Source organism: Dipodomys ordii, unplaced genomic scaffold, assembly GCF_000151885.1.
Source record: "Dipodomys ordii isolate 6190 unplaced genomic scaffold, Dord_2.0 Scaffold176, whole genome shotgun sequence".
Lineage (NCBI taxonomy): Eukaryota > Metazoa > Chordata > Mammalia > Rodentia > Heteromyidae > Dipodomys > Dipodomys ordii.
This window is the reverse complement of record NW_012267392.1, coordinates 692,711-706,896: the sequence shown is the minus strand read 5'-3', so window position 1 is coordinate 706,896 and position 14,186 is coordinate 692,711. Positions and strand designations below refer to the sequence as shown.

At 46.6% G+C, this 14,186-nt stretch overlaps 1 protein-coding gene across 5 annotated transcripts in view; it reads right to left on the bottom strand.

Moving 5' to 3' along the window:
• The window catches only part of Wdfy4 (WDFY family member 4), a 275,656-nt gene that overhangs the window by 180,028 nt on the left and 81,442 nt on the right, over window positions 1-14,186 (bottom strand). For all 5 annotated transcript variants that reach the window (XM_013033730.1, XM_013033733.1, XM_013033734.1 and 2 more), the window contains 5 exons: window positions 11,500-11,611; window positions 10,357-10,547; window positions 7,095-7,247; window positions 3,553-3,626; window positions 1,015-1,176 (listed from right to left, as the gene is read on the bottom strand). In XM_013033730.1, coding sequence (XP_012889184.1) covers window positions 1,015-1,176; window positions 3,553-3,626; window positions 7,095-7,247; window positions 10,357-10,547; window positions 11,500-11,611 — 692 coding nt within the window. The remainder of the gene's footprint in view (window positions 1-1,014; window positions 1,177-3,552; window positions 3,627-7,094; window positions 7,248-10,356; window positions 10,548-11,499; window positions 11,612-14,186) is intronic.

Genomic DNA, 14,186 nt, shown 5'->3' with positions numbered 1-14,186 from the left:
GGAGGGAGAGGAGGAGGAAGGGAGGAGGAGGGGGAGAAGGAGAGGAGGGGGAGGAGGAAGGGGGAGAGGAGGAAGCAGCAGCAAGTACAGAGTAGGGCCCAGAAATCAGCAGCTGCTATAGGCTCTCTGGGTCTCTCTTTTGCAGCCCTTTTGTTGGTGACTCTCAGCTGTCCTACCATCTGGTTGGGTGCCTGTCCCCTGTGCAGATCTGCTCTAGTCTCATCAGGAACTTTGCTCTCATCAGAGCGACTGTCACAGTTTTCTGAGGTCTTTGGGAAGGGGAAGGCCCATTGTCTCCACTGGTTGTCTCTGCTTTCCCAGGATCTTTGGTTCCAATGGTCTTCAAGAAAAGGAGGGTGTGTTATCTCCACTGGTCATCGTCTCTGCTTATCTGCCTAATTTTTCACCTTTTTAGCCTCAGTGTAAGGGACATTGTGTAATTCTATGACCCACACAGCACTTCCAGAGACTTCTAAAATGGGTCAAAATTCATTGGAGATGTTAATTCTGGCTCCTGTAGATCAGATGGGGGGAGAAAGGAAGGGCTAGGTGTGGTATGAGCTGGGACTGTCTGAGGAAGGGGAGGTCTGCAGGAGGCAGATGTGGACAACCACCAGCCACCAAGGACTGCTATGTTCTTGAACATGCTTCCATTCCAGGCACAGTAGAACCATCCCACACCACAGGGCAGTGGACCAAATCTCTGATGAGGGAACCCAACCTCTTCACAAGACATCTCACCCTTCTCCTAATTCTCAGCCCAAAACAAACTTCTAGAGGGTTCCTAAATATGTTAGATTAAATATGTAGAAAGAGTAAGAGACAGAGAGAGAGTGAGCTAGGTCTATGCTCCCTTGGGGGGGAGAGAGAGAGAGAGAGCATGCTGAAGGAGGAAGAAGAAGAGGAGGAAGAGGAGGAGGAGGAGGAGGAGAAGGAGGTGGAGGACTGGGTCTATACTCCCTTGGGAAGCAGTCCTGGGGCCCTGCCCTTCCCCAGGGGAGTTTGGCAAGGTACCTGAGCAAGTCCTGGATACTGAAGTGGCTCCTCAGTTGACAGCCTAGGATGGCAATTATGGTAGGGACCTTGGAGGGGGGCAGGCGAGGCTCATTGAAGAGGAAGATGAGCTTGGGTATAAGCTGTGCCTGGTGAGCAACCTCAGCATTCCTGGGTCCCTCCCTGCTGAACCCAGGGAAAGAGGCAGTAAAAGCTTTTACTGGAATGAACCAAATTTGCTGTGTTTTTGCTAAAAAGGTTTCCCCCTCCGCCCCCCAAGCTAGGTTTGTTCTATGGCCTTCTGACTCCAGTGCTCTCTTGGCAGCTTGTCAAGATGCCATCAGACATCCATTGAGAATATGTCTGCCAAGTGCACGGAGTCACTGGGGCATGCGCCTCCCTCCACCCCACCAAACCCATCCCCTGGGCCGGAAACTGCCTTCAAAAACAAACCCCAATTATTGACTTAAATTCTAAGCCTTTGGGAAAATGAACACTGGCCTTAGAAAATTCAGAACAAAGACAGACACACACATGAACCTCCTGTGTCTCTCAACAAGAGGTCCTCCACGGGTGTGTCTGGGTACGTGATTTTCCTGCCTCCCCAAACCACAAAGTGGATCCACCGGCCACAGAATCAAAGGGGAGGGAGGGAGAATTCAAATACCCACAACACCCCGCCGCCCCCCCCCTACTTAGTCTGGTCACAAATCCAATTTCCAGTAAATTCTACCTCCTCCAAAGACTACAGCTCCCCAGGCAATGTCGGCCCAGGCTCTCTAGCTTGGGCTGCTACAGCCTTTCTCTCCTTTTTCCTCCCTGTGTTTCTCCAAGTCCTTTCTTCACAGGACTAGGTCTCACTCTTCTCTGAATGTCCAGCATGGTGAGCGGGGTATGAATGTAGTGGAGTTTCTATCAGCTTTCCAATAACAGGCAGCTGAATGGGAAGATGTGTGTAAATGCATTCAGAACTCAACAGGAAGCCAGGGCGCCACTCACCACTAGCTATTCAGGAAGCTGAGATCTGAAGGTCATGATTGAAAGTCACCTGGGCAGAAAAGTCCTTGAGACTCTGATCTTCAATAAACCACCAAATAGCTGCAAATGGAGTTGTGGTTCAAGTGGTAGAGCACTAGCCTTCAGCACAAAAGCTCAGGGACAGTGTTCAGGCACTGAATTCAAGCCCCAAGACAAGCACCAAAAAAAATAAATAAATAAAAGAAGAAGAAAAAAAGGAAAAGCCAGATGCCAATGAACTAGAACTGCCTGATGGTGACGAAGCAGGAGGGTGGTGCCAGGCTTCATCATTTCCTTCTACCTCCCCAGCCCCTGGCCTGCTGTGGAGCAACCTCAAGCTAACTTATCACCAGCTACTATAAGCAAAGCCATGCTTCCAACCTGGCTATAGCTTGCATGATGGTTGTGCATGCTATAATGAAACCCAGTCCCAGCCTAGGACTATGGAGGGAAGCAAAACTCCTGTTCCTACAGCACACGCTCCACAAAGGCTTCTCTCCGAGAAGCTGCTGAAAGGCAGCAGAGTCAAAGAAAGCAAGGCAGACTGGAGTTAGAGTTCAGCTATGTCCACAGGCACTGCCCAGCCTCAATGCAGAATCATCTATCACTGATGCAAGCCCATGGTGTCCTTTTTGTTTTTGATCAATTGTACGCCTTGAACTCAGGGCCTGGGCACTGTCCTAGGTTTTGTTGCTCAAGGCTAGCACTTTACCATTTTGAGTCACTGCTCTATTTCTGGTGTTTAGATGGTTACAGATAAGAGGTTCATGACCTTTGCTACCTGAGCTGGTTTCAAATCATAATCCTCAGATCTTAAGCTTCTTGAGTAGTTAGGATTACAAGCATAAGCCACCAGTGCCTGTCCATAAAGTTGTTTTTGAATTGCCTTCCTCTCCCCCTTTCTTCTCCCTTCTTCCTTTTCTATCTGCCTTAAGCTGGTAGATTTACATTTTTCCCACTTGGAACCCAAAGAGCCCTGAATGAGTCCAAATAGTCATTGGGAGAAGCTCAGATCAAGAGACAAAGTGGAAGCCAGGTACTTGTGGCTCACATCATAATCCTAGCTACTCAGGAGGCTGAGATCTGAGGACCACAATTTGAAGCCATGCCAGGCAGTAAAATCCATGAGACTCATCCCCAATTAACCACCAAAAAGCCAGAAATGGAGCTATGGCTCAAGTGGTAGAGTGCTAGCTTTGAGCAAAATTAATAATAATAATTCAAGGAGAGTGCCCAGGCCCTGTGCCCCAGGATGGGCACAAAAAAAAGAGGGTGGGGGGGGAGACAAAATGTGACTGGAGTGGGATGTCCTTGCTGGTCACATGCATGGAACTTGAAGTCAGCATGAATCCCTGGGGCTGCAGAGTCTCTAAGCTCTCCCCTCCTGACTGTGTCAGAGGACAGAGTCCTGTTCCAGTTGTCCAGCCTAAGCACATGGTGCTCTGGGACTGCAGTCATACACAGGTTGTCCTGTCCTCTGGGCCCCTTTTCTTTGCATAAAGACATTAGATCTCAATCCAGGGCTGTTGAAACCCAGCCTACCTTGGTGACTGAAGGATTTCTACAAAATGGGAGAAGAGAGCAAGCTCCAGATTGTCTGCAGTGTTCATCCAGAGCTGGAAGACAGAATACAACATAGGTGTACTAGCCAGGCACCTGGGGCCCACACCTGTAACCCTAGCTACTCAGGGAGCTGAGATCTGAGGATTGCAGTTCAAAGCCAGCCCAGGCAGGAAAGTCCAGGAGACTCATATCTCCAATTAACTACCAAAAAGCCAGAAGTGGAGGGGTAGCTCAAGTGGTAGAGTGCCAGCCTTGGGCACAAAAGCTCAGGGACAGAGCCTGTGGCCTGAGTTCAAGTTCTAGAACTTGTGCGCATACACACACAGACACACACAGACACACACAGACACACACAGACACACACACACACACACACACACACACACACACACACACTCCAAAGCATGAAGGAAAGAGGGCTTGGAAAGAAGAAGGGTACAGTATGATGTTATCTCCAGCCAGGAGTCAACAAGACTGTCAGCTCTAGCCTGAGACTTGCTCTCCTGATACTACTCAGCAGATAGAGAACATGACCCCCTGGGCCAGAAAACACCTCTATAGCCATCTCATCTGTTTGCCCAGCCCGGGTCCCAGAGCCCAGGAGATCACACATTAGACACAAGTCATCTACATTGGATTTTGCAGGGCAAATAATGGAGTAGGAATTATTTGAGATGAGGAAACACAGGTCAAGATACATTGGTTGAGTGACAGGTCCAGTTCACCTTAGCCAGTGTCAGGAATGGCAGTAGCAGCTAGGTTTTGTGCTCCGTGGGACACACGTCTATGTGTAACATTGTCTTGGGGCTCCTCTATGTAAAATCTGCATCCCTTCCCACACTGCCTGTTCCTGCCTAAGAGAATTGTGAATGATACACAGATGGGAAGTGCACTGTCTGTGGATGATGCCTGGTCACTAAGGTGAGGGAAATGCAACTGTAAGCTTCCCACTTAGGCAGAGTAGATATGGTGGTGCTTCCTAGTCCATTTCTACATCCTTTAGAGAACATGATTATTCTTCATCTGAAAATAATGACTCTTTTGAAGGCCCCAGGTATAGAAGGTTCTGACACAACGTTGTAAAAACACACTCACTCAGGGCAGCATAAATAGCTCACATGTGCCAACAATACCTCTTACTCAAGAGACATCAAAGTAGCTGTCTGTCTTTATTTATTTATTTAGTGCCAGTCCTGGGGCTTGAACTCAGGGCCTGGGTACTGTCCCTGAGCTTTTGTGCTCAAGACTGGTGTTCTATCACTTGAGCCACAACTCTACTTCCAGCTTCTTGGTGATTAATTGGAGATACGAGTCTCACTGATTTGTCTGCCTGGACTTGCTTGGAATGGTGATCTTCAGATCTCAGCCTTCTTAGTAGCTAGGATTACAGGGGTGAGCCACCAGTGCCTGGCTAGTAGCTATCTTTTATTCACAGGGAGATACAAGACATTCCATAGATGCCTCACAGATCAATAATACAGGATCTATCTATAAAGTTTATCTATGCATAATAGGAAATTAACAATCACAACTAATAATCACATTGGTTAATCATATTAAAATACTGTAATAGGGGCTGGGAAGGTGGCCCAGTAGTAGAGCGCTTGCCCTGCATGCATGAGGCCCTGGGTTTGATTCCTCAGAACCATATAAGCAGAAAAAGCTGGAAGTGGCGCTGTGGCTCAAGTGGTAGATCACTAGCCTTGAGCTGAAGAGCTGAGGGACAGCACCCAGGCCCAGAGTTGAGGCCCCATGACCAACAAAAAATAAAATAAAATACTGTAGTAAAAGGTCTATTAATTTTATGCATTATTTCTGGAATTTTGTGTTCATATTTTTAGTCAGAGGTTAACTAAAGGGAAAGCCTAGATAAGGAGGGAATACTGCATTTTCATTTAGTAGGGAAAGAGACAGAGGTCCAGAGAGACTCAGTTGGCCGAAATTCGTCTTCAAGTTTGATCCTTCAGACCAGCCACACTTGGAACTCATTCTCTCACTTCCATGTCTCAACGTGGACAGCAGACAGAGACCACAGGGTCAATTACCAGCCATACTTGGAACAAGCAAGTGTCCACTTGGGAGGAGGAAATATAAAAGAGTCCCATTGAACCTGAATTTTTCAGAAAGCCTGTGGATTCATCAACCCTCTCTACTCTAAGACCTAAGTAGCTCAGTGCCACAAATTGGGCATGAAACACAGATCAATTCAATTGTTTTAAGGAATGAAAGCAAAATAAAGCAATGTAAAAGAAGTGCATTGCATTTAAGCCAGAAACAGGCTGACAGATTTTCAGCCCTTATAAGCCACAGACTATATAGGCTGATGCCTCACTTTTTTCTCTTTACTTCTCTCTCTAGCTTCTTCTCCCTCACCTTCTCTCTTTTCCTCTCTCTCTTTCATCTCCCTCTTCCTCTCCATTTCCATCTGCCTCCCCCACCCCCAACTTTTTCCTTAAACTCAGGGCCTGGGCACTGTCCCTGAACTTCTTTGTGCTCAAGGCTACCACTTGAAGCACAGCTCCACTTCCAACTTTTTGTTGGTTAATTGAAGATGAGTCTCATGGACTCTCCTGCCAGAGCCGGCTTCACACTACAATCCTCAGATCTGTCTCCTGAGTGGCTAGCAATATAGACATGGGCCACTGATGTCAAGCAAAGAAAGTAAAATTTTAAGTGCATGGGGACAGGGAAACACAAGTCTGTCTACAGTAGCATTTGTTATAATCACAAAAAAGAGAAATCAAAGAATGATCTAATAATTTGACAAGAGAAGAGCAGGAAGAAGCCAGGAACTCTGACCTCAGCATGCACATGTGTTTGTAATGAAAATTCCTACATAAGTTCCCTATGTGAGAAAAATTACCACCCAAAGCATGTAAGGTGAGCTGGGTACTGACAGCTCATGCCTGCAATCCTAGCTACTCAGGAGGCTAAGATCTGAGGATTGCACTTCCAAAGCCAGCTCAAGCAGGAAAGCCTGTAAGACTCTTATCTCCAATTAACCTCCAAAAGGCCAGAAGTAGAGCTGTGGATCAAATGGTAGAGCATTAGCCCAAGGAAGGAAGGAAGGGAGAGGGAGAGAGAGGAAGAAAGGAAGAGGGGGAGAGAGAGAGAGAGAGAGAGGTAGAGCACCCAGGCCCTGAGTTCAATTCCTAGGACTTGAATGAACACACACACACACACACACACACACACACACACACACACACACACACACACACACACACACCAAAGAATGGAGTCTCACAGAGAGAGGTCAAGGAAGTTGCTCAAGCCACATAACTAGAGGTAACAGGGTTTAACTATAAACACAGACGTCTGAAATCCAGAACTTTTGTGATTTTAGCTTTTCCCTCTTACTGCCACACCATGACTATGAAGGGAGCTAAGCCATTGGGCTTAGAGAAAGCACCCAACTTTCTTCCTTATTATAATTCTCTCTCTCTCTCTCTCTCCCTCACCCCCCCCCTCTCTCACACACACACACAATCTGAAGACCTAAGGACTGATCTCTAGTGTACCTCGAAACTGCAGAGGATGTGCTGGAAGATGCCCATGTTGGTGATGGCAGATGGCCTGAAGCCCAGCTCCGCAGTGCCAGCCACAGAGAGGATTAGCTGGAAGACGCGGTGGTTTAGAAGCGAGGTCTTCTTCCTCAGGAGAAACGCCATTATCTGGAATGATCCGAAGCCAGAGCAGTGCATGGATGAGCAAGCACATGGCTGGTGGCTGAGCCATTTTCCTGCAGCTGTCCCCTCCCATAGTGCCCACCACTGGTCCAAGCTACAAACTCCTACTTGCTGGAGCCAGCACCCCGCCATGCTCGCATAAGAAAAACCTGCATGCCTTTTACAGCACATCCTTGTAAGGGTCCCCCTTGACTTGCTCTGTCACTATGACTCCTGTTCTCCCCTGAATCTCTTCCCTAGCTTTCCCAAACACTACTCTGCTGGTTTCCTCCTTTCAGCCATCAGACTGCAGCCACCAGCTGTGAAATTCAGTCATACCAGCAAGCTAGCAAGGTGCAAGCATCCATTCCAGGGTAGAAACACTGAAATGTCAGCAAGATACATGGTATCCCAAACCTAGAGATGAGGGAGATGTATTCCACCAAGTCTCACATCCCTGTTGACCTCCATCCACTAGCATCTGAGTCCTTCCCTACTGCATAGCTAATCTTGTGTGGCTCAATCCCCTACCTCCTGTCCCTGTCTTCCCTAGACTCCCCATCATCTTCCAATATGCCTTTGAGAAGGTAGTGGTCAGCTGATATATATTTTCTCAGACTGGTCTGGTCATTTTTTTGTGTGTGCTAGTACTTGGACTTGAACTCAGGACCTGGGCACTCTACCTTAGCTTTGTTGCTCAATTCTCAATCTACCACTTGAGTATCTCCTCCATTTCCAGGTTTTGGTAGTTAATTGGGGATAACAGACTCATAGACTTTCTGTCCAGGCTGGTTTCAAATTACAATCCTCAGATCTCCACTTCCTGAATAGCTAGGATTACAGGCATGGGCTACTGGTGCCAACCTGGTCACTTTTGTTTTTGACATAGTTGTATTATGATCTCTCTTTCATTACCACCAAGCAAAAAAAGGATGCAATTTTCTTTCTTTTTTTTCTTCTTTCTGTCCATTATGAGGCTTGAACTCAGGGCCTGGGTGCTGTCCCTGAGTTCTTTTGCTCAAGGCTAGTGCTCTACCACTTGAACCACAGCTCTATTCACAACTTTCCACTGTGTGTGTGCCCCTAGTCCTGTTCCCTCAGACTCCTGTCTTGGCCACCTTCTTGCCAGGCAAAGGTTATACCAGAGATGTGTCCATGTCTCACTGGAGCTTATCAACTGTGCTAACAACCCAACACTCTAGCCCTGGTTAGTTCTTAGTTAGACTACATGTGAGAAAACCATTTTCTGAGTACTTATTATAGGTAAGGCACAATTCTAAACCCTTCTATTGTATGGAATCAGATGATCCTCACTGTGGCCCGATTATAACTAGTCCAACAACTAGACCTTACAGGTAGGAAAACCATGGCAGAGAGGGCAAACAACAGTACAGAGAAAGTATCAAGTTATATGAAAATCCCAGATTCTGGCTCTGAGGCCTGGGCTCTAAGCCACAGTGTGAAGGCAAAGTGAAGAGATCAGAAATGATCCTGGAAATTTCCAGAAGCCACAGAAAAGTGACTATCCTCTGTTCTACACAGCCCTTTTGTGTGTGTGTATGTGTGTGTGTGTGTGTGTGTGTACGTGCAAGCATGCGTACTGGTCCTAGGGCTTGAACTTAGGTCCTGGGCACTATCCTTGAGCTTTTTTTGCTCAAGGCTGGCACTCTACTACTTGAGTCACTGTGCAGAATACTTCTGGCTTTTTTGTGATTAATTACTTGGAGATAAGAGTCTCAGGGAATGGCCAGTAGACACATGAAGAAATGCTCAACTTCTCTGGCCATAAAAGAAATGCAAATCAAAACAACATTGAGATTCCACCTCACCCCAGTTAGAATGGCTATAGTCAAAAAATCTGATAATGACAGATGCTGGAAGGGATGTGGCCAAAAGGGAACCCTACTGTATTGTTGGTGGGAGTGTAAACTTGTTCAGCCACTCTGGAAAGCAGTATGGAAGTTCCTCAAAAGACTACACACAGAGCTCCCCTGTGACCCATCAATCCCACTTCTGGGTATTTACCCAAATGATCACAAACAAGGCCATACTAAGGCTACCAGCACAACTACGTTTATTGAAGCATTATTCACCATAGCTAAGATATGGAACCAACCCAGATGCCCCTCAGTAGATGAATGGATCAAGAAAATGTGGTACATATACACAATGGAATTCTATGCTTCCATCAGAAAGAACGACACTGTTCCATTTGTTTGGAAATAGAAAGTGTTGGGAAAAAATCATATTAAGTGAAGTTACTCAGTCCCAAAGAGATTTAGGTCCCATGGTTTCCTTTATTTGCAATAATTAATATACATATAGGATAATCTTATCTGATGAGCTGAAAAGCTCAAAAACCATGTACAAATGACCATATAAGATGATGCTAAGCAAAATGAAACCCAAGATATGGACACAAGAGGTCTGTCTTTATGTTATTGTTTTAAATGTACCATGTGATTTTATCTTTTGTTGTTGTTGTTTCCTTTGTATCTTCTTTCCCCTATGGTATGGGGATGTTGGTATGGTATCTTGTACTTGATTTTTATACCTTGCATCTTGTACATACATGTGTCTATTCTGGGGAGGGGAAAGGGAATAGCAAAACGCAGAAACAAGGACACAGGATGACCCATTGCAACAATGATACCCACAGGACAGTATATTGGAAACGAACTTTACAACTTCAGGTGGTGAGGGGAGGAGGAGGAGGGGGATAAGAGGTTGGGAGGTGGGGAAGGAAGGGATAGTGGGTGAACAACAAGGAAGGGAAGGGGAACAATGATCAACAAGCAATGTACTCATTGCCTTATTCATGTCACGGTAACCCCTCTGTACAACATCTTAACAATAAAATTTCAAAAAGTGAAAAAGAGTCTCAGGGACTTTCCTGCCTGGGCTGGCTTTGTATCGTGATCCTCAGGTCTCAGCCTCCTGAGTAGCTCCGGTTATCAATGTGAGCCACCAGCACCAACAACACATAGCTCCTCTTACGCTAGTGTCTGCGGTGACAATTCCAGACTCAGAAGGCTCTAAGCTATTCTGAGCTATGTCACAGGAGCAGGGGAGATGACGATGCTTGGGAGAGTCCCAAGCTCAGTGGGAGGGTTACCTGGTATCCACCGATATGCTGCATCATGCGGTCACACATGGTGTTGCTGGTCAAGACTGAGTGCAGGACTTTCACAGCTGCATACATGGTGTGGTCATCTGTTGCTAAGGAGATGAGACCCAGGAGAATGGCAGGTCCTCCAATGAAGTCCAGGCTGCTGGCAGCAGGGCTGGAGTGAAATACTCTCACCCCTGCACAGGACCAAGAAGGCATGTCATCAGCACATCACAGCTGTACCACAGTAATGCAGGTCCTGGTGGCACACAAGACTAGGGGAGCTGCCCTGCCTCTCAGTGTGCAGCAGAGGGGCCTGTGCAGCGGGTCAGGCTGGGAGGAAAGGGAGGGGCTTGAATGTTGTAGGGGCTGAAGGATCTTGTATAGGGAATGTCTGTATCATCAAATAGCACAAAGGCTGTCCGTTTAGCACCATTGTGTGAAATCCATAGTGCTGAGGGAGCCCAAAGCACTGATTCCTGGTTGCTCTGATTAACCTCTGGCCTTTCTTTGTTCTCTGGATCCTGCTGGGCTGGACCTTTGTACCAGGCTCTCTGCTGGGCTCTTGCTCTATCACATGATGACAAGCAGCTGTTGTCTGGCGTTTACACTCAACCAGCTACCACCATTGCCTCTACTCAACATGGTCCCCAGACAGGCTCTGGTTGTGTATGGTCACCAGCCTGGTGAGTCACTGAGCTTAGTCACAATTGCCAGATGCAGCAGAAAGAACTCATCTGGCTAGCCAGTCTTTGGCTAGGATATTTTTGTTTGGTGTTAGTTGGTTTTGGTTTGGAAGGGGGTGTTTGTTTCTTTGTTTTATGCCCAATCTGCGAGTTAAAGCTTCTTCGTGAAAGGCTGGTGCTCTGCCACTTAAGCCATCCCTCCACTTCTGGCTTTTTGCTGGTTAATTGGAAATAAGAGGCTCACTGACTTTCCTGCCTGGGCTGGCTTCAAACTACAATCCTCAGATCTCAGCCTCCTGAGTGGCTAGGAATACAGAGTAAGCCATCAGCATCCAGTACTCTTTGAATAAGTTTATTCCCCACTCTTCCCCCTCCTACCGTGGCTCCCCAGCATGCTCTATCCAGCCTGTGCTGCAGAAGCCATTCTTCACAAAGAGCAGTAAAGCTTCACTGCCTGGCTTACCTAACTGGCCCACAACGACAGCTCCCAGGGTGCGGAGAGATCCTGAGAGATGTCCAGCACAGTTTCTCAGCAAGAACACAGGCACAGCATTGTCACGAGAGGAAATATTCATCTAGAAGAAGTAGTGACAATTAGTCCTATGAAACTTTTTATAAAGAAGGGGTGTGAGTCAGGAGCTCCTGAAGGACGGGAATTCAAGGCCTGGTCCTCATGGCACTCCATGAGCAATGATGAGTGGATGAATAATACTTAAACCTGAGTTGAGGAACTGAAGCCAAAATCTGGGCTCCCCTGCCCTGTTCCCACACTGACTCAAATGCAAGTAAACCTGCCTTAATTATGCAGCCTGCATAATTAAGAGAAAGGAGGAGCTATCTGAGTACCAGTGGCTCATACCTGTAATCCTAGCCACTCAGGAGGTATTGAGATCTGAGGTTCTGCTTCAAAGCTACCCCAGGCAGGAAAATCAATGAGACTCTTATCTCCAATAAACTACACAGAAAGAGCTGGAAGTGGCACTGTGGCTCAAGTGGTAGAGTGCTAGCCTTGAGCAAAAAGAAGACAGTGACAGCACCCAGACTCAGAATTCAAGCCCCAGGACTGGCAAAAAAAAAAAAAGGAACAGGGTAATGGAGAGAGAGAGGAGCTGAGGAGAGCAGGTAGAACTCGCAGACACCTAACACCTTCTGGTGAAACGCTAATATCAAAAGAAGACCTACTACCTCCTCAGTTCAAGGCTGCCCAGGCTCTTGCAAAAACCAGCTGTGGGGCTGGGAAGGTGGCTCAGTGGTAGAGCGCTTGCCTTGCATGCCTGAGGCCCTGGGTTCTACTCCCCAGGACCACATAAGCAAAAAGAAAAAAGCCTGAAGTGGCGCTGTGGCTCAAGTGGTAGAGTGCTAGCCTTGAGCTGAAGAGCTGAGGGACAGTGCCCAGACCCAGAGTTCAAACCCCAAAACCAAAAACCAGCACAAACTATGTTTATCGCAGCATTATTTACCATAGCTAAGATATGGAACCAACCCAGTAGATGACTAGAGCAAGAAAATGTGATATACATATATATATATATATATATATATATATATATATATATATGCCTCCAGAAAGAATGGCATCGTCCCATTTGTTAGGAAATGGAAAGACTTGGAAAAAATATATTAAGTGAAGTAAGCCAGGCCCAAAGAAACATAGGTCCCATGGTTTCCTAATAAGGGAATAACTAGTATATGTCTAGGATAAGCAGAAAAGGTCAAAAGCTATATACATATGACCATATAAGATGATGTTAAGTCTAATGAACCCCAAGATAGGGACACAAGTGGTTTTTTCTTTCTTGCTATTGTTTTTAATGTACTTTTAGTGTACTATGTGATTCTTTTGTTTCTTTTGTATGTTCTTCCCCCAAGGTATAACCTCTATTTTCACTGTATTTGATTCCAGTGCCCTGCTTCTTGTATATGCACTTTTCTAATTTGGGGAGGGGAAGGGAAATAACAAAATGCTGAAATAAGGAGACAGGTTGACCCATTGTAACAATGAGATGTACAAGACATTATGTTGAAAATGAACTTTAGAACTTGTGGGGGGAGGAGGGAAAAGAGGGTAAGGGAAAAGCAAAGGAGGAGGTAGCAATGCAGATAGGAAATGTACTCATTACATTACTCATGTAACTATAACCCTTCTGTATAGTATCTTTACAATAAAAAATACAAAAACTAGCTATCAGTTCACCCCAGATCCCCCTCACAACCTCAAACTGCCCTGATCCCTCACTCTCATCCCTTGACAATCCAGGCTTCACTTCCTGGGAATCTGACCTGAGGCACTAGCACCCTTGCCACATTTAAGTCACTTCCCTAGTTTGTGCTTCAAAGAAATGAGATCTAGGCTGAGGTCTGAGGATCCCAGTTCAAAGCCAGCCTGGGGTGGACAAATCGAAAATACTCTTATCTCCAATTAATGAGCAAAAAGCCAGAAATGGAAGTGTGGCTCAAGAGGTAGAACATCAGCCTTGAGTGAAAAAGCCAAGGAGGAGCTTGAGGCCCTCAGTTCAAGCCCTAGTCCAGGCATAGTAAAGAAGGAAGGGAGAAAGAGGGGGAAGGAGGGAAAGAGAAAGGGAGAGAGGGAGGGGGAGAGATGGGAAGGGGGAGGGAGGGAAGGAGGAAAAGAGAGAAGGAGGGAAGGAGGGAGAGAGAAGGAGGGGGAGAGAGAGGGAGGGAGGGAGGATGGTGGTAGAGAGGGAGGGAGATGCTGCAGTGTTTGCGCATGGCCTACACGGTCCCCTTCCATACTTTAAATCCTTGCTGCTCACGATACTTAATACAGTGCAAATGTAATAGATGTGACATTGTGTTGGGAATAATGACAAGAAGAAAAGCTGATGTGTTCAATACAGACACAATTACTTTTTGCTATTTTCAGTACATGGCTGGCTGAGTTCTCTGACGGTGAGCTGAGGATCCAGAGGCCAGCAGCAATCTCTGTCTCGGTCTCATCATCATAGTTCTGCCACCACCCACATCCCCGGTGCAAGCCTTACTGGAGCCTTTCTTCCCCTTGTCCCTCAAGCAAGAATGGTGGGCCTGCTAACAGGTCAACATCAGCTAACAGGTATTCAAAAATGTGCCATATACACATTCTCTCTCTCTCTCTCTCTCTCTCTCTCTCTCTCCTCTCTCTCTCTCTCT